Source organism: Mastigoproctus giganteus, chromosome 9, assembly GCF_048544385.1.
Source record: "Mastigoproctus giganteus isolate SK-2022 chromosome 9, ASM4854438v1, whole genome shotgun sequence".
Lineage (NCBI taxonomy): Eukaryota > Metazoa > Arthropoda > Arachnida > Uropygi > Thelyphonidae > Mastigoproctus > Mastigoproctus giganteus.
The window spans coordinates 120,134,949-120,161,455 of record NC_143583.1 but is presented as its reverse complement, the minus strand read 5'-3'; the positions used below and the strand labels follow the sequence as shown (position 1 = coordinate 120,161,455).

Below are 26,507 nucleotides of genomic sequence, written 5' to 3'. Positions count from 1 at the left end.
AATTACTTCTACTCTCTCTAAAGTAATGGGGAAATCATTTAACTGCCAACTCTTTAAACTACCTAGAGACCTTCCGTCTGATCAATGATCTCCAGTATGGATTCTGTCAGTGTCGATCAACTGGTGATATTCTGGCTTTTGTTACCCATTTATGGGCAAATTCAATGGAAAAGTTTGGTGAAACACAAGCAGTTGCTCTTGTCATCTCAAAGGCTTTCGATCGTGTTTGGCATAAAGGTCTTCTAAACAAGCTTCCATTTTATGGTTTGCCAACTGTTTTTTGTAATTGGTTATCCAGTTTTCTCTCTGATTGCTCAGAGGGTAATGGTAGAGGGCTCTCTGCCTTCTAACTTCTCCACTAATGCTGGTGTCACCAAGGTTTAGTTCTTTCCCCCACTCTTTTCATCTTGTATATTAATGACCTTCTTCCATAGACTGGAAATCCTATCCATAGTTTTGCCAATGATAGCACATTGCATTCCACTTTCGATTTTGAGAATTCCCTGATTATCTGCAACTGTTTGAAACCGATATGGCCTAGGACTTGCATTCTGCCAGAAGCAACAGACATCCCCAGCTACCGGAAATCCAGGACACCAAGCGAATAACCCAATTACATGTGATACTCAACATCTTTCAAGCATTTATAATGGAAATTACTGAAACGAAATTGAAGGAATTATGCTATTTGATAACCCCCCCCCAGGCATGCAACAGCACACCCGAGTATCTTACACTTCTTTCCTCAACTGGGATACCGAGTGAGGGGTCCCAATGTAAACATGTATACCCAACTAGCATTCAAGGTTCCTCTTTGAGCCCTTCCAGTCATACCGATCGTCAGTTATATGGAAAGAAGACTGCAGTGAAATCCAGCCTAAGCCTAGTCAATCAAAGCTAAACAAAACACCTAGCATGCAGTATATTCATACAGCTCGGAAAGATGTAACAGAATTGCAGCTTGGCCACAACTCATTCATCAATGATCCCAAATGGAGGATACCACCTGCTCAACCTGCAGGCCCCCAGTATAAGAATTGTGACAACACCCTCACTCTAATTGACAGAACACTCTCACAGTTCCAGCCTGTAACCTGGGCCCAGATCATGGCAACGCACTTGACAAATGGAATGAATTCTGTGGCAAATAATCACAAAAACACATCTCCCCTTGCAGACCAAGACAAGCTGCTCCTATTCTATAAGAATATCCTCCACCTCCCGGCTCCAAGCAGTAAGCACTACAGGAAAGTTGAAAAGCAGCATAAACATCTCACAACTCTCCCCCACTCCAGACCACAACTGATGACATCGCTACAGCCTTGAGAAATGAGTGATGTCGCAAGCAAAGTGGAAATTTGCTTCTGTGTAGTAAATTTTGAATAAATTTAGAAATAAATTTCTAAATTTATTCAAAAATGCAGAGCTAGGCAACTTATTGTGAAAATTTCATATGATAAAACTTCTTAAGGCGAGGAAACATGAGAAGAGAAAATGAATGATTTTCAACCTGAACCTAATTAATTAGATTTCACAATATGAGATATTATAGTAATGAAGTGATATTGCAAACTTTGTTTGCTCTCTTAATGAGTTTACTACATAATAAATAATGCCTTAAGGACACTAACCAATACATATTAATCATACTGTTTAATATGACTGCATAATTAATAGCAGGAAATATGAATCTTTTAATATACATTATGAATTAGCTGGGGAGGCAGGGTCTGTGGTTATCTGCTGACATTGGATTAGTTAGTACCCATACTGAAATTGAAAATATAAGGGGATTTTGATTAACGTTTGCTGATGGCTTGACCTAAAAACTTAATTAATTAAATTAAAAAATAATGCGTCACTCTGGATTGGAGAGGGCAGAAACATTTTTTGGCTTTCTTCTCATTACAGCAAACTTTGCTTGACAAAAATATCTGGTTTTCTTTTCGACAAATAAGAAGAAAAATGGTTCTTAAAGTTGTGAGAAGGTTGTAAAAACCTTCTGAATTTTTAGGTAGTTAAATTAAATTACTCTTTGAGTACCATTAACTACTATGTTTTAAAGTTTCTGGCCATTATCTTTTTGAGTATTGCTTTTATTCATATAGACTAATAATTCAATCAGCTCTCACTAAAATAACATTTTCATCCATATGGATTAAAAACCTCTTCATGCACATATGGATTAAAAACCTCTTCATGCACATATGCATCAACATACAGTTAATGTGTTAATAGTAATCACCATATATTTCAAGGATGCCACAGGCTTTTGCTGCACTGGCCAATTAAAAAAAACCAGGTAGATAAGAATACAAATTATGTGCTTCCCATCTCACACAGGTAATTATCCAGTTGACCTCTGAATTTATTGCTGGAACAAGTTGCCATTGCAAGCAGTTGGTCTCAATTACCTGCAATGGCAACTTGTTCCAGCAATCAACAACTTTTAACAACAGACTAAAAGAAAACTTACTACAGTCTAGTCACTGTAATTTGAATTCATGGACTCCAGTTCTGGAATTCTTTATAACAGAGAAAATTCCACCTTTATTCACTTTACTAACCTCTCCCAGAGCCTTCTAAACCTCAATCAGGTCACCTCTGAGATGCCTGGTTGCCAAACTGCTTTGCCTACATAATTGGAGTCTTTCCTCATATTGTCGCCCTTTTACCAATCTCACCATGCAAGTTGCCTGTCTTTGGACCCTTTCAAGAAGCTCAATGTCTTTTTTCAGATGAGGCCTCCATACTTGAACACATTATTCAAAACGTGGTCTTACAATTTCCTTATACAGTGGGATTATGGCCTCCATATCTCTACAGGATAATGTTCAATAAATCATTGATTTATTGAACATTATCCAACTCCACCAAGTGTATAATTTATTTTGGGGTTGCCATTCCCCAAGCGTAAGATCTTGCATTTTGCTGCATTAAAACGTAGCTGCCTGTTCTAGAAGCCTGTTCAAGTCATCATGAAGGACCACTGCTTGGTACTAATCATTAACAACTCTAACAATCTTTATATTGTCTGAAACTTTTGACATCATGCCTTTTATCTCTTCGTCAATGTTGTTTATAAAAATCAGAAACAACAGTGGTCCAAGAACCAATGTTTCAGAGACCCTAGATTTGACATTATAATAATCTGAACAAAATCCATTAATCACAGCCCTGCAATTCACCTTAGAATTTTTCCAGTAATCCCAACATATTCCAGTTTAAACAGTAACCTCTCATGCAGGACTGAGTCAAAGGTCTTGCTAAAATTGAAATAAACTATGTTGAAATTGTTCCTACATCTGGCTCATGAGTAATTGTGTCAAAATAGCTTGCCAGGTTAGTTGAATATGATTTTCCCTTAACAAAACCTTCAGAATGCTATTTATAATGATTAATCTTAAAAGATTAATCAAAGTTGTGCCACATTTGTTTTATAATTAGGTTTTGTGCTAAAACAATGCTGATTTATGTATTTTGATTAAACTACAAATTATCAAAGTCTTCCAATTTTACATTATTTTTAGTCTCAACTCACTAGCAAGTGTGCAAAAAAAAAAAAAATTATGCTCACAGACAAATAGTTCTGGTGCACTATGCACAAATGTCTCAATAAAATTTAAATAAACTATGTTGAAATTGTTTCCTACAATTGGCTCATGAGTAACTGTGTCAAAATAACTTACCAGGTTAGTTGAACATGATTTTCCATTAACAAACACAATTACTTGTTTTGAGGGGAGAAAAAAAAGAAAAGAAAAAAAACAAGGAACAGTTTATTTAATGTGCTTTAAAATTTTACTTTGGATTCTGATAACACATTTCTATGAATTATAGTGATCTGAGAGAAAAGTGCTGTTATTATAAAAGTGCTGTTGATGACAGATATCATTTCTGAAACAAATTATTTCTTTAGTAACAGCAGTCATTATAAAAAAAACAAACAACTAACTACATTACCTTCAAATCCCAAGGCCATGAAGTGGAGAAATCACAGCTAAAACCATAAAGATCTTTGTTAAATTAATAAAGGTATAGGCACATAGTGTATTTTTTAACATAAACTCAGAATTGAAAGGAATCTTTATGGCTACACTATTCCAATTTAAAAAAATAATCAATGGTGCACATCTTCTGAATGTATGCTCATGAAATTTTAGCTTTTTTTTTTTTTTTTTTATTGTTCGATGAATTATATACTTCTAATGTACCTGATAATATCAATAGGTTATTAGAAAAACTCACCAGCTCTAAACCAATGACACCTGCACCAATAATAATCATACTTTCAGGAACTTTTTCTAGTGATAATGCACCTGTTGATGACACTATCCTCTTTTCATCCACCTAAAAGAAAATAATCCTGCTATAAACAGTTTAATTCAATTTTCAGACAGTAAAATTAAATTACTGTTTAAGTAATATACAGTTCTTAAAGTTTCTAGCAATTATATTCTTGAATGCTGTTTTCATTCATACAGACTAGTAATTCAATCAGTTCTCACTAAAATGACATATGCCTGCACAATTTGCATATGAAATAATTTTTTTGGTAAAAAGAAAAACAAATAAATAAAATAAAAAATTGTTTATACTCCCTTAGTTGGAACTAGGGAAATTCACAAATTCAATGTAGCTGCTTTATAGAAGCCAATAAACTAGCACATCAGTTAACAATGGACAATACCTTTTTTTTTTTTTTTTGTTTGGTGGTCTCTCAATCTTCCAATGTGTGTATGTTTATGCACATTACTTCAGGACCATAGCTAGTATCTAATTAAAATCTGTTTGCACACATTTACAGTATAAATCAATTAAGTTACTTTAAATACAGTGGTGTGCAAAATCCTTACATAAGCAATTACTACCAAGATAAGTTTGAAGTTCAATAAAATAGGATTATCAGAATAATCCTATTTTATCGAAAAACGTTTTATTGAAAACTAAGCAGGTTCCAAATTTTCAGACAATTTTACAATTGTCTCTATTGCAGACCAGCAAACTTGATTTTCAAAAAGTTGGAGATTAGGTAACTATAAGCACAAGATTTTTTTTGGGGGAAAACAAGGGTGTTCTGCGATTAGCTGAATGCTCATCTGATGGTTTTGGCACACAATCTCTCGAATTTTTTTGACATTCTTGTTCTGTTATATATCAAACTTCTTTGTGCACTTAGTTTCCCAAGAACCACTGTACATCAAATCTATCATAAGTGTCTGGTAAGATTGTTACACTGAAACTGACAGAAGAGATACTGCAAAACATCTAATGTTTTATCTATTTCTTTGTCATTCAAAACACAAAGTACTGGGAACTTGTCCAGAAAAAATTTCACATTTGTGCTACCTCAGAATTTAAAAGAACATTATTTTAAGATGGCACACAATTATTTGCCACTAAATGTTATTTTGCACACTATATGTTATTCAAATACAAGGTACAGCTAAAAGAAATAAGAAATATTTTTAAATTTATTTATTACCTTAAATACAACAATTTTTATGTTTATCCACTTCAAAGTATTCTCCCACCATGCCTATGCAGCACTCCATTCGCGATTTCCAGGATCTAAAACAGCAGCAGAAGTCCTCAGAAGATAACACCTTTAATTGCTGCATTGTGTTCTTCTGAATGTCTGCGAAGTCCTCAAACTGTTTTCCTTAGAGATGAATTTTAATTTTTGGGAACAGAAAAAAGTCGCATAGAACCAGATCTGGAAAATAGGGTGGATGCCCAAAGGTGTGATCTTGTTTTCATTAAAAACTCTTTCGCTGTGACAGAGGAATAACATGGTGCATTGTCATGATGCAAAAACCATTTGTCTGGCCATAATTTGGGCCATGGCTTTTGAATTTTTCCACGTAATCTTCCTATAATCTCAACATAAAGTGTCTGATTAACAATCTGATTTGGCAGGATAAATTCATGATGAACAACACCATGACAATCAAAGAAAATGACAAGCATGGACTTGATCTTTGATCAAGATATTCTTGCTTTCTTTAAACGGGCAGAAGAGGGATGGAATTTCCCAATGCATGTTTTGGCAGTTAGTTTGTGGATCATACTGAAAGACCCACGATTCATATCCTGTTATTACTGAATCCAAAAAGTCAATAGTTTCTGAAATTTTTTCCAAATTTGCACTGCAAACTTCCACACATTTCTGTTTCTGATCATCTGCCAGAACGCATGGAACCATTTTGCACGTACACCGTTCTCATACCCAACCTCTCTGTCAAAATTGCTCTTACTGTTTTTTTTGTCAATGTGTAACTGTTCTGTGATTAGCTGAATGTTCATTAATGGTCTTAGTGCATGATCTCTCAAATTTTTTCAGCATTCTCATCTGTCATTGAAGTTGCAGTCTTCCTGCCTTCTTTTCGTCATTAACATTTTCCCATCCCTCCCTAAACCATTTGTACACACATCGCTGACTCAAGCTTTCATCACAATATTCACTTTCCATAACATCTCCAACATTTCTGCACCATTTTTACAGAGTTCCCTTAAAAATTTAATAACAATGCTTTACGCTAAATTACGATCACACAATTTTAGCATTAGTAGAGGCATATGATGCAAGAAAGCAAGCTCATACAGCATTAGCCAAAAAAAAAAACCACACTTCCCATTTCACCCATCCATTTGTCCAGTTCTTGACTGAATTTATTTAAGCTATCAACTCCCACAAAGACAGATGGAAGTTTGTTCCAGCAATCAACTAAAGGAAAATTTCTGCACATCTATTCTACAACTGTTTTTACTCAATTTGAATTTATTCCCCCTAAGGACTGTAATCTGAGCAACAGAAAGAATCTCATCAGCACTGAGACTGCTCAAACCATTCAAGATTTAGACACCACAACCAGATAAACCCATAGATGCCTAGTCTACAGATGTTGAAATTTGCAGACCTAAAGCCTTTCTTGGTAAGAGTACCCTTTTGTTCCCTTCATCAGTCTTGCTGTCCTTCTCTGTACCCATTCTAGCAATTCTACATCCTTCCTAAAAGGGGGGACTTCAAGACCTACGCGGTACTCAAGGTGTGGCCTGACCATTGCCTTATACAAAGGGATCATCACCTCCTTATCCCTGCTAGCAAAATTCCCGTTTATCACTGACAAGACCCCATTGGCATGCTCTGGCTGTCTGTCTGCACTGCTCAGAAACCTTCATATCTAACTGCACAATTACCTCAGGTCTTTTTATTCTCCACTACCACACAGTTGGTATGTTTCTCTGGGGTTACTGCTAACCATATGACAGGTGCACAGTGCAACTTTCTGAGATCCTGTTGTAGGAGCATACCGTCATTACTGTCACTAACAACCTGCTAAACTTTGTATTCATCTGCAAACTTGGACATTAAGCCTGATATACCTTCATCAATATCATTAATACTTATACAAAACAACAAGGTGCCCAACACCAAACCCTGAGGGACTCCACTAATAACATTAGTCCAAGAAGAGCTGTGTCCATTGATTACAACTCTCTGTTTTCTCCCAATCAACCATCCCTTTATCCATAGCAGAAACTTGTCCTTAATGCCACACTGCTCCAATTTGTACAGCAGACTTCCATGTGCAACAGTATCAAGTTTTCCTGAAATCCAAGTATAAAATATCAAAATTATTTTTTTCATCCAGTTCCTTTGTGACCACATATCATAGTTGTTATTTGGTTTTTAGGAGCATTAGCAACTAAGGCCATATTGCTCTGAGGATATGCAGTAGTCATTCCCTGACCTTTCCGCATCCTCCATATTTGGTGGTCACAGGCTCGAACCCCCCATCTAATCAAGAAGCGTGTGCTACGCACTGCTGCTCCTGCCCATCTGGCTACGGAGGCGCCCACATCATATTATCCAATCACATTGGTCAGACAAGACTTCCTCTTAACAAACCCATGCTGTGTCTGAATTATTACTGCAGTCTTGTCTAGATGATCCTGCAATGCTTCTGTAACCAGTGACTCCATTATTTTCCCTGGAAAAGAAATTAAACTAACAGGTCTATAATTACTTGTGTCATTCTTTGTCCCCTTAATGAATTGGGGATACATTTGAACATCTCTAGTTGTTGGAATCTCCCGAGAGACCAAGGATGCTCTCATAATTATGGCTAAGGGTTTGCCGACTTCCTTTGCCACCTCCTTTAATATAAGTGGTTAGATCACATCGAACCCCAGGTGCCTTTTTTATGTTAACTTCAACAATATTTAGTCCACTTTGCTGTCCATTATTACAACATTATTTAGCTCCCTGATAGAGTTTAATAAGCTTCTGTCCACTGCTTTCCTACAGAATTCCTCATATGTGAACGTAGAGGCAAAAATACTCATTCAGTTTGTCAGCTATCTGAGCAGGATCATTAACAGTCAAACCATTGACATCAAGTGGACCAATCTGATTCATCCTCTTTCTTCTAGAGTTAATATAAGTAAAAAGTCTTTACTGTTTTTCTTTGCATTCTTTGCCAAGGGTTTCTCATAGTCTGCCTTTGCTTGCCTAACCTCCTTTTTGACTTGATTACAGACTAGCTTATATCTACCACAGGCTTCTGTGTTGCCTGATAATTTATATGCATCCCATGCATTTTTCTTCTATGTCATGAGTCACTTTAATTCATCTGACATCCATTTAGGCCTAAACCTTGAACAGTATTTCTTAGTATGAAAAGCCTAGTAGCTTCCAAGATTAATTCCTTAAATGTTTCCCATTTAGAATTTGCTGTTAGTAACATCATCAGTTGGTCCCACTGTATAGAATTTAAAATCTGTATGAGACTACTGTAGTCAACTTTACAATAGCAAAAACCCTTCCCTTTACCCTTGATGATAGTTACATCTTTAAATAATTCCCACATCAGTACACTGTGATCACTGCCACTTTAGTGGTTCCATTATCTGCAAATTCTTAATTTTTCTAATTTTTCTGCCGAAGGGTAAAAACACTGATTCGCTTAAAAATGGCACAGTTCGATCAAAACTTAATTTTTTTTTTTTTTAGGAAAACCCCAAACACAAGAGGTATTAGAATCTATAGTACTTAGTTCAGTGCTTGGGTTGTGGTTGAGAAGATGAAAGAAGATATTTGTTGACATTATAGACTTGAAATACTGTAGACTGTAATTTTCAGAAAATACGTATGAAGGAAGATTGTTCCAGAAAACGGCAGTTGAATGAATAAACGAGGAAGATGAAAAGTTGGTTCTGTGAGTTTGAAGTTGGACAGTAAATGGATGTTGGCTCGTGGCGGCACATGTTCAGACTGTTTTGAAAGAGACAGCGAATATTATAGAAGCCAATTCAGAAGAACAGTGTCCATGGAAGTATCTGCAGAAAAGGCATGCAGCAAAAACAGTACGTCTATGAGACAGCAAATGGAGAGACTGTTAGAGAGAAGTCATTAATTAACCTAACTTTGTAATTACCTGAGTTAATCATCCATTCACGTATAAGAGATCTACCAGTTTTTCAATGCTTACAAATATTCTACTTCTGAACCCACCCACCTTACACTTAGAAATTGTTACACTAACCGACAGGTTTTTAAATAGAGGCTATCCTCACTCCGTTATAAATCAAATCAGATTACAGGCTAAAAATAAAACAGGGAATCTGATACCCATTAAATAAAACCTATAAAAAACACTATTTCCATACCGTAACGTCGAACAATGGTACAGGCAGCCCAATAAATTTTTTTAAAAATACTGAATTCAAAATTATAGCCAGGCCCAAGCAGAAGCTCCATATTATATTAAAAAAATACACAGTTCTTCCTTCTTGCTTGGCACAGGTAAATGGTCTTGTATTCAAGATTTCGTGTAGTCTGTGTGATTCATCGTACGAGGGGTCCACTCGCTGTACTTTAGATTTACGTGTCAAGCAACATGCTGCTTCCATCCGAACATCACGCGCAAACGCGTCGGAGTTGCCCTTTCGTGCGATCAATGACGGTCGCGTATTCTTATTCAATTAAGCGGAAATTTTAAACATACAACACAATTACATAAAATTATTGATCGCTGGAAAGCTTGAAATGAAACTACACAAAAAATCTATCAATGTGCAACATCTTTACCTAATTTTGGATTTCTGGTCTTTTTTACACATACGTCAATACAAATAATCTCTCTATTTTAAGAGCTAAATACACACACAAACACTTTGCAATATTCCCATCCTGTGAACACAGCGATCAGCCTAAAAGCGTGGTCTGCTTAAGGAAGGAAAAGAGCTGTGCATTTCGTTTAATTTGAGTGTTAATCGAAATTTTAATTGTGATTAATATTTTTAATCGTGATTTTGATAGTGATTTTAATTATTTATTATCGGAAGCGGATTTTAATTATTTATTCTGACAATGTCTTCTCACACTCATGGTCTTGCTGCGGTGTTTTGTGTGTTTCGGTTTATTATCAGAAGCAGATTTTAATTATTTATTCTGACACAATGTCTTCTCACACTCATGGTCTTGCTGCGGTGGTTTTATGTGTTTCGGTGTCGGTTTGGGGGCTCTTGGCTTTCGATTCCGTTGCGCGTAAAATTTGGTAGTATCTCTATGAGTGAGGGAATTCATTAATTCGTTTCATCTTATTTTATTCGTTATATTTGGAGAGAATTGACTGGAAGCATTCAACAAAAAAGATTGAGGTAACCTCTTACTTTTTTTAATAGACGGGTAACATAAGCCAGAATATCATCAGTGGATTGAAACTGACGGAATCCATACTGGCGATCGTTGATCAGACGGAAGGTTTCTAGGTAGTTTAAGAGTTGGAAGTTAATTGATTTCACCATTACTTTAGAAAGAATAGAAGTAATGCAATGGGACAATAACTGAATGGAAGGGATTTGTCATCCTTTTTAGGAACTGGCTGGATTCGAGCAAATTTACAAATTTACTCGAATTTTTAAATTTCAAATAAGAAAGTGAAAAAAGGCAACAAAGAACAGGAGTAAGTTCAGGAGCACAGGTTTTGAGAATAAGTATAGAAATACCATCAGGACCTGGAGCTTTCTTAGCATCAAGATTCATCAAAATCCTTCTGATGTCTTTTTGATGGAAGACCACGAGGCGTTGAATGGAGCATGTTGGGAATGGTGGGAGGTGTTTTACCAAGATCATCAATCATTGAGTTGGAAGAAAAATGGGATGCTAGCAGGTCGGCTTTATTCTTGGCTAAAGTGACAACAAAACCAACTGGTTTGGACAGAGGTTGAAGCAGAGATGGGCAAAAGTTGCAGCCAATAGCTTTGGCAACAGACCAGAATGCTTGGCTACCATTAGGGCAAGAAGCAAGTTTTCTATTCTTAGCCTGTTCAAAATCTAGTTTCAACTGATTAATACCTGCTTTACAATTGTTGTGAGCTTTGGTGTAGGCAGAAAATGAAACTGAAGAATTAGAAACAAGCCGTTACGGTGTGCAATGTTCTTCTCTTGAACAGCCTTAGCACATTTATTGGAAAACCAAGGTTTAGAAAAAGGACGAGATTTTAAAGTGGAGTGTGAGATAAAGGATTCCATTCCTGCAAGAAGAATTTCACTGACACGATCTGAGCAAACGTTGACATCAGAAGTTTTGAAACAGTAATCAGAACAGGGAAAAGAAATCTTGCAGGTCATCCCATTTTGCATTCTTGTAATACCAAACAACACGAGGTTGGGAATAGCCATGAGATAAAGGCTCCATTGGAGAAGAGACAATCACCAAGTTGTGATCTTAGGTGCCTAAATGACCACTCACTCTGACCGTGTGAGTGGTCATTTCTCACAAACAACCCTTAGAAGGGTTGTTTGTGAGAAAAAGATCAAGTGTGTTGGCTGTATTGTTAGGATTGTCCGGGATTGTTATAGGTAAATGAACAATCTGTGCAAGGTCATTAGTAACTGCAAAAGCCTCAGCATCTCGACCAACTGGATCGGTGTGACTAGAAAACGGAAGCCAGCTGGAGTTATGAACATTAAAATCACCAAGGAAAGTTGGACCGGAGAAAGTCAAGTTGCAAAGAGAGGAAGTCAAAGAGCTCCAAATGATTAGTGGAGTTGGGAGAACAGTAGAGACAACAGATGAATTTGACACAATGAGGTAGAGAGATTTTAAGTCAAAAGAGGAGATTCCAAATTACCAAGTCTCTAACAGGGAATATCGGAACAGACATATGCACAAGTACCACCTTTGTTTGTTTGTTTGTTTGTTATTTGGTTTTTAGGAGCATTAGCAACTAAGGCCATATTGCTCCAGGGATATGCGGTGGTCATTCCCTGACCTTTCCACATCCTCCGTATTTGGTGGTCACGGGCTCGAACCCCGGTCTAATCAAGAAGCGTGTGCTACGCACTGCTGCTCCTGCCCACCTGGCTATGGAGGCGTCAGTACCACCTTTGAGGTGAAAGGAATCATACAGAGAATAATTTGGGCAACTGAGATGAGCAGTAGTTGAATCAACCGATAACCGAGATTCTGTCAGAAAAGGTACATGGGGTTTGGCAGACTGTAAGTTGAAATGGACATTGTTGAGATTAGAATTGGGACCACATATATTTGTGAAATGAAATAGGAAGTGTTTGGGAGGTTTAGATCTTTTCGCAGATAAGCTTACTATATTAGTTTGACAATTCGTGGTGTATTCAATAGTAAGATAAAGTGGGTGTGGGGACATGCTGTATGAAGTAATGATATTTTTGGATATGGTGTACACACAGAATATACCCAGATCGTTGACATAACATGGCTTCGACAATAACCCCCCCCTCCTGCATACACACCACTTGGACTCCCTCCAGTCACTATCTGGCAGAGTAGAGGTAGCACCACCAGGATTATACACTAGCAGATCCGGAAGCCTCCTAAAGAGTTACCAATAGGTTCGGTCCAGTGTACTAACTAGCGGCCGCAAAAGTAAGGAAAATTGGATCTCACCATGATGTTCATCATAACTTCAGAAGTCATCAGCCATACTGCATGATGGAAGAGATGGTTTGTTATTTGGTTTTTATTAGGAGCATTAGCAACTAAGGCCATATTGCTCCGGGATATGCGGTGGTCATTCTCTGACCTGTCCGCATCCTCCATATTTGGTGATGATGGGCTCGAACCCCGGTCTAATCAAGAAGCGTGTGCTACGCACTGCTGCTTCTTCCCATCTGGCTACGAAGGCGCCGTTGGAAGAGATGGGGAATGGTTGACCGGAACTTAGCTCTGGAGACTAAACATGGGTTTCACCACTTCAATCCTTCAATAAGCAAAGTGGTGATATTACATTGGTTGATGAGTCATCTACCACCTAGTATAGCCTGGTAACACAGAGGGGTGGCATTCCTCCATGTGGTGTGGGTGCCACACCTCGACCTCTGCTTACATTGGTTCACACCTGGATGGTCACCCACAGTATGCATGTGCATGGAGGTTATACCCAGGATTACCAACAGTCCCACCATCGTGAAGGTGCCAGCAGAGGATTTGGCTGTCACAGACCGTCCGGACATTGCCGAAATTGGGTCCACTTGACTTGAATGTCACATGAATATTAGTTTCATCAGTGCTTTAGACTCTCAGATAGCAAGTACAGCTTGTCTGGCATATCTGAGAGAATGTCTGTGACAACTTCAAGGATCGACTGCAATGAAACAATAACTGACTGCAATGAAACAATAACTGATAGGTATACAGCACCCTTACTTCCTCCTTTTCATCATATAAATTAATGAGAACACAAAGAACAGCCTATTCCAGTTTTTAGGCATAAAATTAATACATTATCAACACCAAGTGCCAAACCAGACATTTTTTTTTAAGGAATCCCACATGCTTTCAGAAGATGTTCAGTGTTGTATCCTGTAGAGCAGCAGTTCCCAACTGGTGGTTTGCGAACCCCTAGGGGTTTGCACTAAAAATTCTGTAATGGCATCTGCTTAGATTTACATAGGTATATTATTGTAAATATAACTAATAATAAACAATAAAGTAAAATAAGATTAAATAAAAAGTAAAGAATTGCCAAAGAAAGAAACCACATCTCCCACAATTCCATATAATTAGTTTACTATCTTACAGTATATTATGTTAAATAAATATGTTTTCTATACTAAATTTTTTTTCACTTTCATTGTTATGTATATGTACTTTTTTTTTTTTTTTTAGAACCTATATGCCACGCATGGGTTGAAGGTTGAAAAGATGAAAGAAGATAGTTGTTGACATTAGATTCGAACTTCTGTAGATTGTAATTTTCAGGAAATACATAAGAAGGAAGGGTGTTCCAGAAAACAGAAGTTGAATGAATAAATGAGGAAGAAGAAAAGTTGGTTCTGTGAGTTTGAACTTGGGCAGTAAAAGGATGTTGACTGACTGCGGCACATATTTGTACTGCTTGGAAAGAGAGAGCAGGAATTATACAAGCCAATTCAGAAGAACAGTGCCCATGCAAGTATCTATAGAAAAGGCATGCAACAGAAACAGTCTATGAGACAGAGAGTGGAGAGACTCTGTAAGAGACTAGACATTAACCTAACTCTTTTGAATGGAATCTAGAAGCCTGAGAGAGGTTTTGGGGACACTGCCCCAGGTGTGGGAACAATATTCTATGGTAGACTGGATTTGCAATTTCTACAGAGTTAACAACTGTTTGGAAGAAAAATAATGCTGAGAGCAAAAGAGAAAACCCAGTTATAGATGTAGAGAAATTGATATTTGTAATGTGCTTTATGCCAAGAGAAAGATTAGAAGTCAGAGTAATCCCCAAGATTTTGCCTCGAAATTGGAGCATCATCCAAGATAAGCATAGGGGCAGAAGAATAATTTTTGCGAGTTATAAGACAGGACTGAGTTTTAGAAGGATTGATATTAAGTTATCTTTGCCCTGCTGGAGAATTACCTGGAGATCAGCATTTAAGGATTTGGCAGTGGATACTTGAGAAGGTGAAGCTGCTTGAGCAGGACCAGGTTTCTCAAACTGGAAGGTGAAATGCAATTTGCTATCATCAGCAAAACTATGGATAGGATTTCCAGCCAATGGAAGAAGGTCATTAATATACAAGAAGAAAAAAGTGGGAGAAAGAACTGAACCTTGGGGGAACACAACCATTAGTGGTATTCCCCAAGGTTCAGTTCTTTCATCATCCGCAATGAGTGGTCAGAGAGAAAACTGGATAGCCAATTATAAAGAACAGCTGGCAAACCATAGAATGGAAGCTTATTTAGAAGACCTTTATGCCAAACATGATCAAAAGCCTTTGAAATGTCAAGAGCAATGGCTCGAGCTTCACCAAACTTTTCCATTGAATTTGTCCATAAATGGGTAACATAAGCCAGAATATCACCAGTGGAACAACATTGACGAAATCCATAATGGCAATCGTCAATCAGATGAAAGATTTCCAGATAGTTTAAGAGTTGGCCGTTAATTGATGTCTCCATTACTTTGGAAAGAGGAGAGGCAATCGCAATGGGACGATAATTCGATGGAAGGGATTTGTCACCCTTTTTAGGAACTGGCTGGATATGAGAAAATTTCAAGCCGAAGAAACACATTTGGAATAAGAAAGTAAAAAAAGACGACACAAAACAGGAGTAAGTTCAGAGGCACAGGTTTTGAGAACAAGTGGAGAAATACCATCAGTTTCTTAGCATCAGATTCATCAAAATCCTTCTTACACCTTTTTCATGGAAGACCACAGTAGGCATTGAATGGAACGGTTTGAGGTGATTTTCCAAGATCATCAATGCATGAGTTATAAGAAAAATAGGATACTAGCAGGTTAGCTTTATCTTTGGCTGATGTAGTAACATAACTATTTGGTTTTGACAGTGGTGGAAACAAGAGATGGGCAAAAATTGTGGTCAATAGGTAGCTGATGTTCAAATGGTAGCCCTTGCCCAAATGGTAGTGAGCATTCTGGTCTCTTGCCAAAAACACCAGAATGCTCAGCTACCATTTGGACAAGAAGCAAGTTTTATACCCTTAGCCTGTTTGAAATCTAGTTTGGACTGATAACTGCTTTACAAAGTATAAATAAAAATTATTATTATGCAATGTCGCTTGTACTGGAAACATTTTATAATAAAAATTAAGAAATATTATATGATTTCAGAGAATATAGGCTTAATGGTTCACATTAAAAATATTATGTTGAAAGGGGTTCGCAAGTCAAAAAAGGTTGGGAACCACTGCTATAGAGTCGCCTTTCAATGCCAGTACAGAGAGCAAACTGTTTTCAATTTGACAATTTTTTTTTTTTTTTTTTATTATCAAAGTCACTACAACAGAAAATAGCATGGAATTACTTTGATTACTGCCATCTGTAATAATTTAAACTGGCTTATTTTTCAGAGCCATTGCTATCTCTTCTTTCACTTTCTGTACAATTTACTAACACCTACAATTTTTTTCTTTTGTCACTGGAAAATGCCACATCTATTTTTGCATTACTTTCTGTGCAGTGCACATTGACTGTATGCTTATCTCTTTGCAAATATCTCATTGCATTGCATTTCTTGCCACCTGAAATTGAACAATCATATCTACAGACAAGACACATTACATTTTCCAGATTTTGCATGTAGAAAATACTGAGTATATGTTTTCTGAAAATTTGAATTGTATTTCTTTGGTATCTTAGCATTAGTAGAGGCATTTGATGCAAGAAAGCAAGCTTATGCAGCATCAGCCAAAAAAAAAAAAAAAACCCCACTTCCACTTCACCCCTCTGTTCGTTCAAAATACCTGTCCAGCTGAGCCTTAAACTTATTAGGCTATCAACCTCCACCACAAGGGAATGGAAGTCTGTTCCACCAACCAACCACCCGCTGACTAAAGGCAAATTTCCGCACGTCTATCCTACATCTGTCTTTCCTCAATTTGAATTTATGCCCTCTCAGGTGATTTTTCTGAGCTAGAGGAAGAATCCCATCAGCATTGAGCATGCTTAAACCATTCAAGGCTTTATACACCTCTATCAGATCACCTCGCTGGTGCCTAGTCTCCAGACACTGTAATTTGCAAAACTTAAGCCTTTCTTCGTAAGAGCACTCCTTTGTTCCATTCACTAATCTTGTTGCCCTTCTCTGTACTCGTTCCAGCAGCTCTACATCCTTTTTGAAATGAGGCCTCCAGACCTGTATACAAATTTTGTACGGTACTCTAGGTGTGGCCTGACCATTGCCTTATACAATGGAATAATCACCTCCTTATCCCTGCTGGAAAAATTCCTGTATATCATTGACAATACTCCATGAGCTACTCTTGCAGCCCATCTGCACTGCTCAGAGAACTTCATATCTGCCTGCACAACCACCCCCAAGTCCCTTTCATTCTCTACCACTGTCAATGTAGTACCACAGAGTTGATATGTTGCTCTGGGGTTGCTGTTTCCCATGTGTAGTACTTTACATTTGTCAATGTTAAACTTCATTTGCCACCTCTCAGCCCATCTGCTCAACCTTTCCAGATCCTGTTGCAGCAGCATAGTGTCAGTAGTGTCCTTGACAACCCTGCCAACCTTTGTATCGTCTGCAAACTTGGACATTAAGCCCGATATACCATCATCAATATCATTTATAAATACAGAAAACAATAATGGACCCAACACTGAGCCCTGAGGAACTCCACTAATCACATCAGTCCACGATGAGCAGTGTCCATTGATTACCACTCTCTGTCTTCTCCCCCTCAACCACCCCTTTATCCATAGCAGCAATTTGCCTCCAATGTCACTGCTCCAATTTGTGTAGCAGTCTTTCATGTGCAACAGTATCAAAAGCCTTTCTAAGATCCAAGTATATAATATCAAAGTTATTCCCTGCATCCAGTTCTTTTGTGACTGCATCATAGTATCCAATCAAGTTGGTCAGGCAAGACTTCCCCTTAACAAAACCATGCTGTGTCTGAGCTATAACTGAAGTCTTGTCTAAATGATCCTGCAGTGCTTCTTTAACCAGTGCCTCCATTAATTTTCCTGGAACAGAAGTTAAGCTCACAGGTCTATAATTTCTTGTGTCAGCCTTTGATCCTCCTTTGTGAATTGGGATCACATTTGCACATTTCCAGTCTATGGGTATCTCCCCTGAGTCCAAGGAAGCTCTCATAATTATGGCTAAGGGTTTGCTTACTTCCTTTGCTGCCTCCTTTAATATAACTGGATAGATCCCATCCACCCCGGGTGCCTTTCTTGTGTTTATTTTCAACAGTTTCTCCTCCACTTTACTCCCAGTTATTTCAAGATTCTGTAGCTTACTGCTAGAGTTGAATACACCTCTGGCATTCCCCTCGCTGAATAACTCCTCATGTGTGAATGTCGATGCAAAATATTCATTTAGTTTGTTAGCTACCTGAGCAGGATCATCAACAGTTGACCCATCAATATCAAGTGGACCAATCTGATTCATCCCCTTCCTTCTAGAGTTTACATAAGTAAAGAACTCTTTGCTGTTTTTCTTTGCATCCCTTGCCAAGGATTTCTCGTAATCTGCCTTCGCCTGCCTAACCTCCTTTGTAACTTGGTTGCATATCAACTTGTATCTATCATAGGCTTCTGTGTCATGTGTTAATTTGTATGTATCCCATGCATTTTTCTTCTCTGCCATATGTCTCATTAGTTCATCTGACATCCACTTAGGCCTAAACCTTGAACAATATTTCTTAGTTGGTATGTAAAGCCTAGTAGCTTCCAAGATAAGTTCTTTGAATGCTTCCCATTTTGAATTTGCTGTTGGTAACATCATCAGTTGGTCCCACTGTATAGAATTTAAATACTGTCTCAGTCCATCGTAGTCGCCTTTACGGAAGCAATAACCCTTCCCTTTACCCCTAATGGTAGTTACCTCTTTGAGTAAATCCCACTTCAGCACACTGTGATTACTGCCACCTAGTGGTTCATTTATCTGCAGATTCTTAATGCATGAAGAATCACTGCTGATAATCAAATCAAGAGTATTACTCCCTCTAGTTGCCTCCCGAACATGCTGATGTAGAAAACAATCATCCAATAAATCCACAAAAGCCCTGCTAGTGTGTGAGTAACCAGCCCTCAAATTCCAGTCAATATCTGGGAAATTAAAATCTCCCATTATAAGACTCTGATTTACTGGCCCACTCTATTTCCCTGTACAGTTCCTTATTATACTTATCAGAGTCATTAGGCCTATAGCACACTCCTACTCTCAATTTTGATCTCCCAATGTTTATGTCACACCAAACTGACTCAACACTGCACTGTCCAGCGATGTCGACTGGCTTCACTTCCTTGGTTTTTATGTGTTTCTTAACTAATAGCATAACCCCTCCCCCCTTCCTATCCTTTTTGTAGACGTACTCCCCAAATTGCAGTTCTGCATCCCTTATATCTGTGTGACACCACGTCTCTGATATCCCAACATTGAAGGGAAGGCCATTGTTAATTACTATCGCACTACACAAGTAAGATAAATCACTGTTAGTCACACATAACAGAAAACAATACTGTTTCTCATGTTCCAACCTCTGCATACTTCATTCACACCTGATAGCCAGTTCATTAAAGAAATTTGCAAACTTCTTTAAAGATGAAGAAAAATTATGATTTTAGAAAAATTATTAAGATTTAAGAAAAATTATAATTAAGAAATTATGAAGAAAAATTATGATTAAGAACTACAGATAGCAGCAAATGAACTTAATAAAATAGGTAAAAAGTAGATGAAAATCTCCACCTCAAAAACAAAATCAATAGGATTATGTGGAAAAAACATACAAAGAGTCAAAATTGTTATTGATGATAAAATAATAGAACAAATATCTGACTTCACCTATTTGGGAAATTTAATATGAAATGAAGGGAAAGACATCCACACTAAACTACAAAAATATAATAAAATGAATGGAACGATTAAATGCCACTTTGGAAAACAAATGACAACTGAAACAAAATCAGGGCTGCACAACATCACTTCAAAACCAGCCCTCTTCTACAGCTGTGAGACTTGCGTCATAAATAAGAAATATGCACACAAACTAGAAGCAGCACAAATGAGATTTTTAAGACCATTATTAGGCTTTACAAGACTAGACCAACAAAGAAATTTAGATATCCACGAGAAATTAAAAGTAGATAACATAGTAAATGACATAAAATGGTATCAGGAAAAATGGATCAGCCACATAGAAAGAATGAACCCAGACCGGATCCCAAAATTAGCCTCTAACTACAAATCTACAGGCAAGAGAGATGTTGGTCAACCAAGACAACGATGGCGAGATCAAGACCACCTCCAAGAGCTACAATGGAACAGGTCTTAAAAGACCTAAGCTGGACAAAGTTCATGATGATGAAGAAAAATTATGTTACAACAGTGAAGGGATCAAAACAAGTCAAACAAATGGCTTCTCTGTTGAAAAATCTTTTGAGTTGGCAGGTAGTATGCAGTTTGTTTTTCAGTCAGAAGAAAGAGTAAATCACAAAAAGTTTCTTGCAGTATGCATTTTAAAGGGAATTTCAAAATATGCTCTATTAATGTCAATAAAATTACATCAACATCAGGAAATCACCTAAAATTATTATACTTTACAAAAATATTAATTGCTGGTAGTACATACACTACTCATCAGTTTTATACAGGCATTTGAAAATATACAGTTTCAAGCGAAATTTTCCAATTTGACCATATTAAAATTCTAATTTTCAAGAAACACAATATTATGAGTTTCACAATGGCATATACTCACTCCCCTCCCCCCCCCCAATTTAAAGAAAGTACAAAATCAAATTTCAGGTCAGATAATATACGTTTTAATGAAAAATTTGTACAACATTAAGTAATCATTTTTTTTATTACTTGTATTTGTCTATTTATTTAACTATTAACTGTATTAATATTAATCAATTTATCTATTAATTTATTAGCTAAAAATAAACACTGAAGTGAGTTTGAAATTAAAGTTAAACTTACTCTTCTACACTGGCTTCTTGTATGCCTCTTATAGCATCGGTGCTGCATCTTATAACCACTTCTTTTATAATTTTCACACATCATTTATAAAAGAATTATTTAATTAGATACTAAATAATGAAATAAATTGGAAGAAATAATTTTATATAACCAGTAGCAATCTTTAATTAAGACTGTCCCCTAGATATACAAATACAGACATGGAAACAAATGGAAGAATGAGTAAAGAAAGAGGGGGAGAAAGGCAAAAATTCGAGCAAAAGAGAAATTAGATAAAAGACAAAAATTAGCTGTTTACAATATCTATTTTAAACTACAGACCTGAGAGTCTGGTAAGAAATAAAGTAAGTGATCAAGTAAGTGGCAAGGTCATAATAAAAAAAAAAAAAAAAAAAAAAAAGAGGATCAATGGTGGTAAGCAAGCATTTCAAGAAAGAGGGCTTACTCTGGTTAAGGCTAAAGATCTAACAAGAAATATAACAGAACGGAGGAAAATGACGAATGGAAGGCTGATACAAACTGATTTTAACTATCATAGTGACATGTACATCTAATGTTTATAAAAGATTTGGATAGTGCCTGGGTTGTTGTTGTTATTTGGATTTTAGGAGCATTAGCAACTAAGGCCATATTGCTCCGGGGATATGTGGTGGTCATTCCCTGACCTTTCCGCATCCTCCGTATTTGGTGGTCACGGGCTCGAACCCCGGTCTAATCAAGAAGTGTGTGCTACGCATTGCTGTTCCTGCCCACCTGGCTACGGAGGTGCCTAGTACCTGGGTTTTTTTCCATTGGTATATTATACCCTGCTGGGAGAGGACCACTATCTCAGACTGCAACATTAACCAGATGTTTTTCATGCAGAAGTATAAATATTTTAAAGTTACAATTTAGTGTTTTAAGAGAAATGAATTGGTAATTCCATATGTCTTCATTCATATTAAATTTTATCTGGCACAGACAGAAAAGTAGCAATTTAATGAGATATTTTTTATCAATTAGAAAAATTAGACAAATACAATTTTTACTTTTATCAGGAATGGTTAAGTTAAAGTTCAAAGAAAAAAATTACAAAAACCTTTAATTAAAACTTGTAATGCATTAAAAAAAATATAATAAAATAATTTAATTTATAATACTTACTTCTATACCAAGAAATGGTGAAACTTCTGAGCCTGTTGCAATGAGAATATTTTTTGTTTTTACTATTTCTGATGAACCATCTCTCTTTAATGCAGTAACTTCATTTTTTCCTGTAATTTTCCCTTGGCCTTGTATATGAATAACCTTGAAATCAGTAATATTAGGCATTATACTTTATTGTTTTATGCTTTATTTTCAGACTTCTTACTTTCTTTTGAAAACGATTTATGGCTGTTCACCCACCCCCCATTCTCTGATAAGTAAAAAGTCATGAACAAGACAAAAATAAATAAATTAAATTAATACCAATAAAATACCAACTATAAATATACCAATGTTTAATTATTATTTCATGAATTACATATATGGAGGGCTGATTCAGCCTTTTGATAACAATTTTGACAGTCCTTTAAAACTACAAAATTCTGTTCTGCTGCCACTGGTTGTGTTCTATTTGTTTCCCCCTGTTTATGGACTATCGCACGGCATCGCAATTTCTATTGAAGTAAAGCAAGCTGCAAAACTACCAAGTTGGTCTTGTTCCATTCCTGCTGGCAGACTTTCCACAAACCTTCAACAGATCTGGGGGCGGCGGTTTCCGAGAGCTCTTTTCAAAATTCCGAATGCACAAAAATCCATGGGTGCAGTGTCAGGTGATTTAACAGGTATATCTTCAAACAGGATCGAACGAATACCTGTCACCACTTCCATTCTCCGCAAAAAAAAAGCACGGGTGGAACATGACTGTGGCTGGACATCTTATCCTGGTGCACCCAGACCTTTTCAGCATCAAAACCATACAATGTGGGTATTTCACGTTCAAACAACGGCTGTAGAACTTCAGTCTGGTAATACACTGAGTTGACTTTCACATTTTTAGCGACTCTAGCAACTCAAATTTGCCATTATAACAAAATCTGGCTACAACCATAAAACCTCGGCCAAAACTTTCCTTGCACTGATGTGCCCATGTTGGAAAGGCAGTGTCACCCTGTGGACGGTAATAAATTGCCCAAAAAATTTTGTTGCAATAGGAGAGGTACAATACACCTATGCTTCATCCAATGCTGCTACGAATTTCCACCTTTCGGCTGCCAGATATTTTTCGTAGAGTTTCGAGCATTGCCCGCCGCTCTGCAATGTGCCTTGCTCCTAGGTGGTGTATGTACGAGGGCCTTGTGCTTCTTCTCCAGTTGGAAATTTTCGTTGATTATGCGACAAACATTCTAGTTGACTGGGATGTTCCCACATGTGACGCTATAGCTCTTTGGGTTTTTGGATTTTCACTGACAAGCGACTGCACTTTTCGTACTACCTCCCTCATTCGATTTGAAGCAGGTTGCAGTTTCTTCGGTGTTTTCCGCCCACTTGCAGCAGTTTCACGGAATTTTCCTTTGCCATTCAAAACTTTATGCATACTGAACTTCGATACACTAAAATTTTTCGACTTGCACCTATCAATTTTTGCATAACTGTACCCTTCTTTGGAAAGTGCGATTATGTAACCTTCCAACCATGGGTCCAATTTCCGAGGCATGTCGACATTAAAACAACTTCTACAACTGATACACCTGTTCATAAGGTTTGGGACTGTGCCTGCAGGAAAAAAAATTACATTGCTGCCATATGTCACAAGCAGGATTAATGTCAAAATCATTATCAAAAGGCTGAATCAACTCTCCGTACTACTGTATTCTGATTCTCTACATCAGGAGAAATGGTGCCCTGGGCAATTGCCCGGGTTAAATCTAATCCTGTAAGTGTTATTAATCAGGAAATATGCAGTTTCTTTCTGCCACCTTTTGACTTTTGAAAAGATGGATATTAGGTATTTTCAAGCAGGAGGTAAACAGGAGGTTTTCTGGCCAAAACAGGCAGAAAAACAGTAGGTTTTCTGTTAAAAAAAAAAAAAAAAAAAAGCAGCAAAGTTTTACTGAGTTCTTCCCAAAAAAACCAGGGGATTTTTCAGAAAAAAAAGCAAGAGGCTTTTTAATATCCACACTGCTAGAAATAAAATTTCACTAATACAATACACATTTTATATTAAGATACAGCCATAAGACTTTTACCAGAATAATATACATCTAAACATGTTTACCCAACATTTTTTTGTCTGTGGATTTTTTTTTTTTTTTGTTGTCTTTTAGATCACTGATTATGATTGCTTCAAGAAAGAGACTACAGCAGACTTTGCATCCCTTCAGAAGTGTCAAGTCTAAATTTTGTTTGTAACAATGGCATTACTGTTCAGACTTACTGTCAAGAGTATTTTCAAAACTGCAGCAGAAAGAGAAGCTCTGAATTTAGGTTTTTTTCATCTAGTTAAATATTCTCTGACACTGAGCAAAAGCACTGCCATGAGGAATTATTGAAATGCCAATAATGACTTGAGACAGCTTATTATATTTAATGCTTCCTTATGCACTTCTCAGTTCCCAACCAAGGACCACTGTACATCAAATCTTTCATAATAGTATTTGGTAGGTTAGCATTAGCAGTGGAAAATGATGCAGGAAAGCTAACTTACACAGAATCAGCCAAAAAAAAAAAAAAAACACACCTCCCATTTCACCTATTTATTCCCTCCAATGGTTTTTCTAGTTCTTCCTTGAATTTATTAAAACCATCGACATCCACAACAACAGATGGGAGTTTTGTTTCAACAATCAATCACCAGCTGGCTAAAGGCAAACTTCCGCACATCTGTTCTACAACTGTCCTTCCAGTTTGAATTTGTTTCCCCTCATGTGTGGTCTGAGCAAGAGGAAGAAACCCATCAGCATTGAGCATGCGCTCAATCCATTCAAAGCCTTAAACATCTCAATCAGATCACCTACCAAGTCTCCAGATGCTGCAATTTGCAAAACTAAAGCATTTCTTGGTAACAGCACCCGTTTTTTACACTCAACAATCTTGTTGCTCTTCTCTGTACTCATTCCGTAGCTCCACGTCCTTCCTAAAATAAGGCCTCCAGAAGTGTATACAGTACTCAAGATGTGGCCTGGCCACTGCCTTATACAATTGGATAAACACCTTATCCCTGCTAGCAAAATGTCCTGTATATCATTGACAAAACTCCATGAGCCATCCTGGCAGCAAATCTGCATTTCTCAGAGAACTTCATACCTGACTGCATATTATGTCCCCCCAGGTCATTTTCATTTTATACAACCCTGAGTGTAGTACCACACAATTGTTACAGTATATTGTTCTGGTGTTACTACTATTCAAATGTAGTACTTTGCAATGATAAATGCAAAAGCTACTTTTGCAGTCGCAGTAGCATACTGTCATATCCCATTGCAGTAGCATACTGTCATAATTGTCATTAACCACCCTGCCAACCTTTGTATCATCTGCAAACTTGGACATTAAGCCTGATATGTCTTCATCAATATTATTTATAAATACAGAAAATAACAAGTGGCCCAACACCAAACCCTGGGGTACTCCACTAATAACATTAGTTCATGAAGAGCAATGTCCATCGATTATCACTCTCTGCCTTCTCCTACTCAATCAATGCTTTATCCATAGCAGCAACTTGCCTTAATGCCATACTGCTCCAATATACATATATAAAGTATATATATATATATAGCAGTGTTTTAGGTGCCACAGTATCAAAAGCTTTCCTGAGATCCAAGTATATGATATCAAAATTATCTTTTGCACACAGTTCCTTTGTGACCACATCATAGTAACCAATTAAACTTGTCAAACAAGATTTTCCCTTAACAAACCCATGCTGTGTTTGAAGTATAATTGTGGCTTTGTGTAGATGGTCCTTTAATACTTCTATTAAAGTGACTCCATTATTTTCTCTGGAACAGAAGTTACACTAACAGGTCTGTAATTACTCGTATCACCCTTTGATCCCCCTTTGTGAATTGAGGATACATTTGCACATCTCCAGTCAGCGGGGACCTCCCCTGAATCCAAGGATGCTCATAATTATGGCTAAGGGTTTGCTTACTTCCTTTGCTGCCTCCCTTAACATAGCTGGATAGATCCCATTCACCCCATTATGTTTAACTTCAATAATTTCTCTTCCAATTTCCTCTAAATAATTACAAAATCATTTAGCTCACTGTTAGAGTTTGATAAACTTCTGGCATTCTCTTCTCTAAAGAATTTCTCATGTGTGAATGTAGATGCAAAATACTCATTCAGTTTGTCAGCAACCTGAGCAGGATCATGAACAGTTGAACCATCAATATCAAGTGGACCAATCTAATTCATTCCCTTCAGAGTTTATGTATGTAAAGAAGTTTTTGCTGTTTTTCTTAAAATCCTTTGCTAAAGATTTCTTGTAATCTGCCTTCGCTTGCCTGACATCCTTTGTGACTTATTACAGACTAGTTATATCTACCATAAGCTTCTGTGTTGCCCAATAATTTTTTTTTTTTTTTTTTTGATAAATTGATT

General features: G+C 37.0%; 1 protein-coding gene across 1 annotated transcript in view; it reads right to left on the bottom strand.

Annotated features, from left to right (window-relative positions):
* LOC150080682 (dihydrolipoyl dehydrogenase, mitochondrial) overlaps positions 1-26,507 on the bottom strand; it is a 222,593-nt gene that overhangs the window by 102,597 nt on the left and 93,489 nt on the right. The window contains exons 6-7 of the mRNA XM_090381792.1: positions 22,080-22,223; positions 4,249-4,350 (exon numbers count right to left, since the gene is read on the bottom strand). Coding sequence (XP_090237918.1) covers positions 4,249-4,350; positions 22,080-22,223 — 246 coding nt within the window. The remainder of the gene's footprint in view (positions 1-4,248; positions 4,351-22,079; positions 22,224-26,507) is intronic.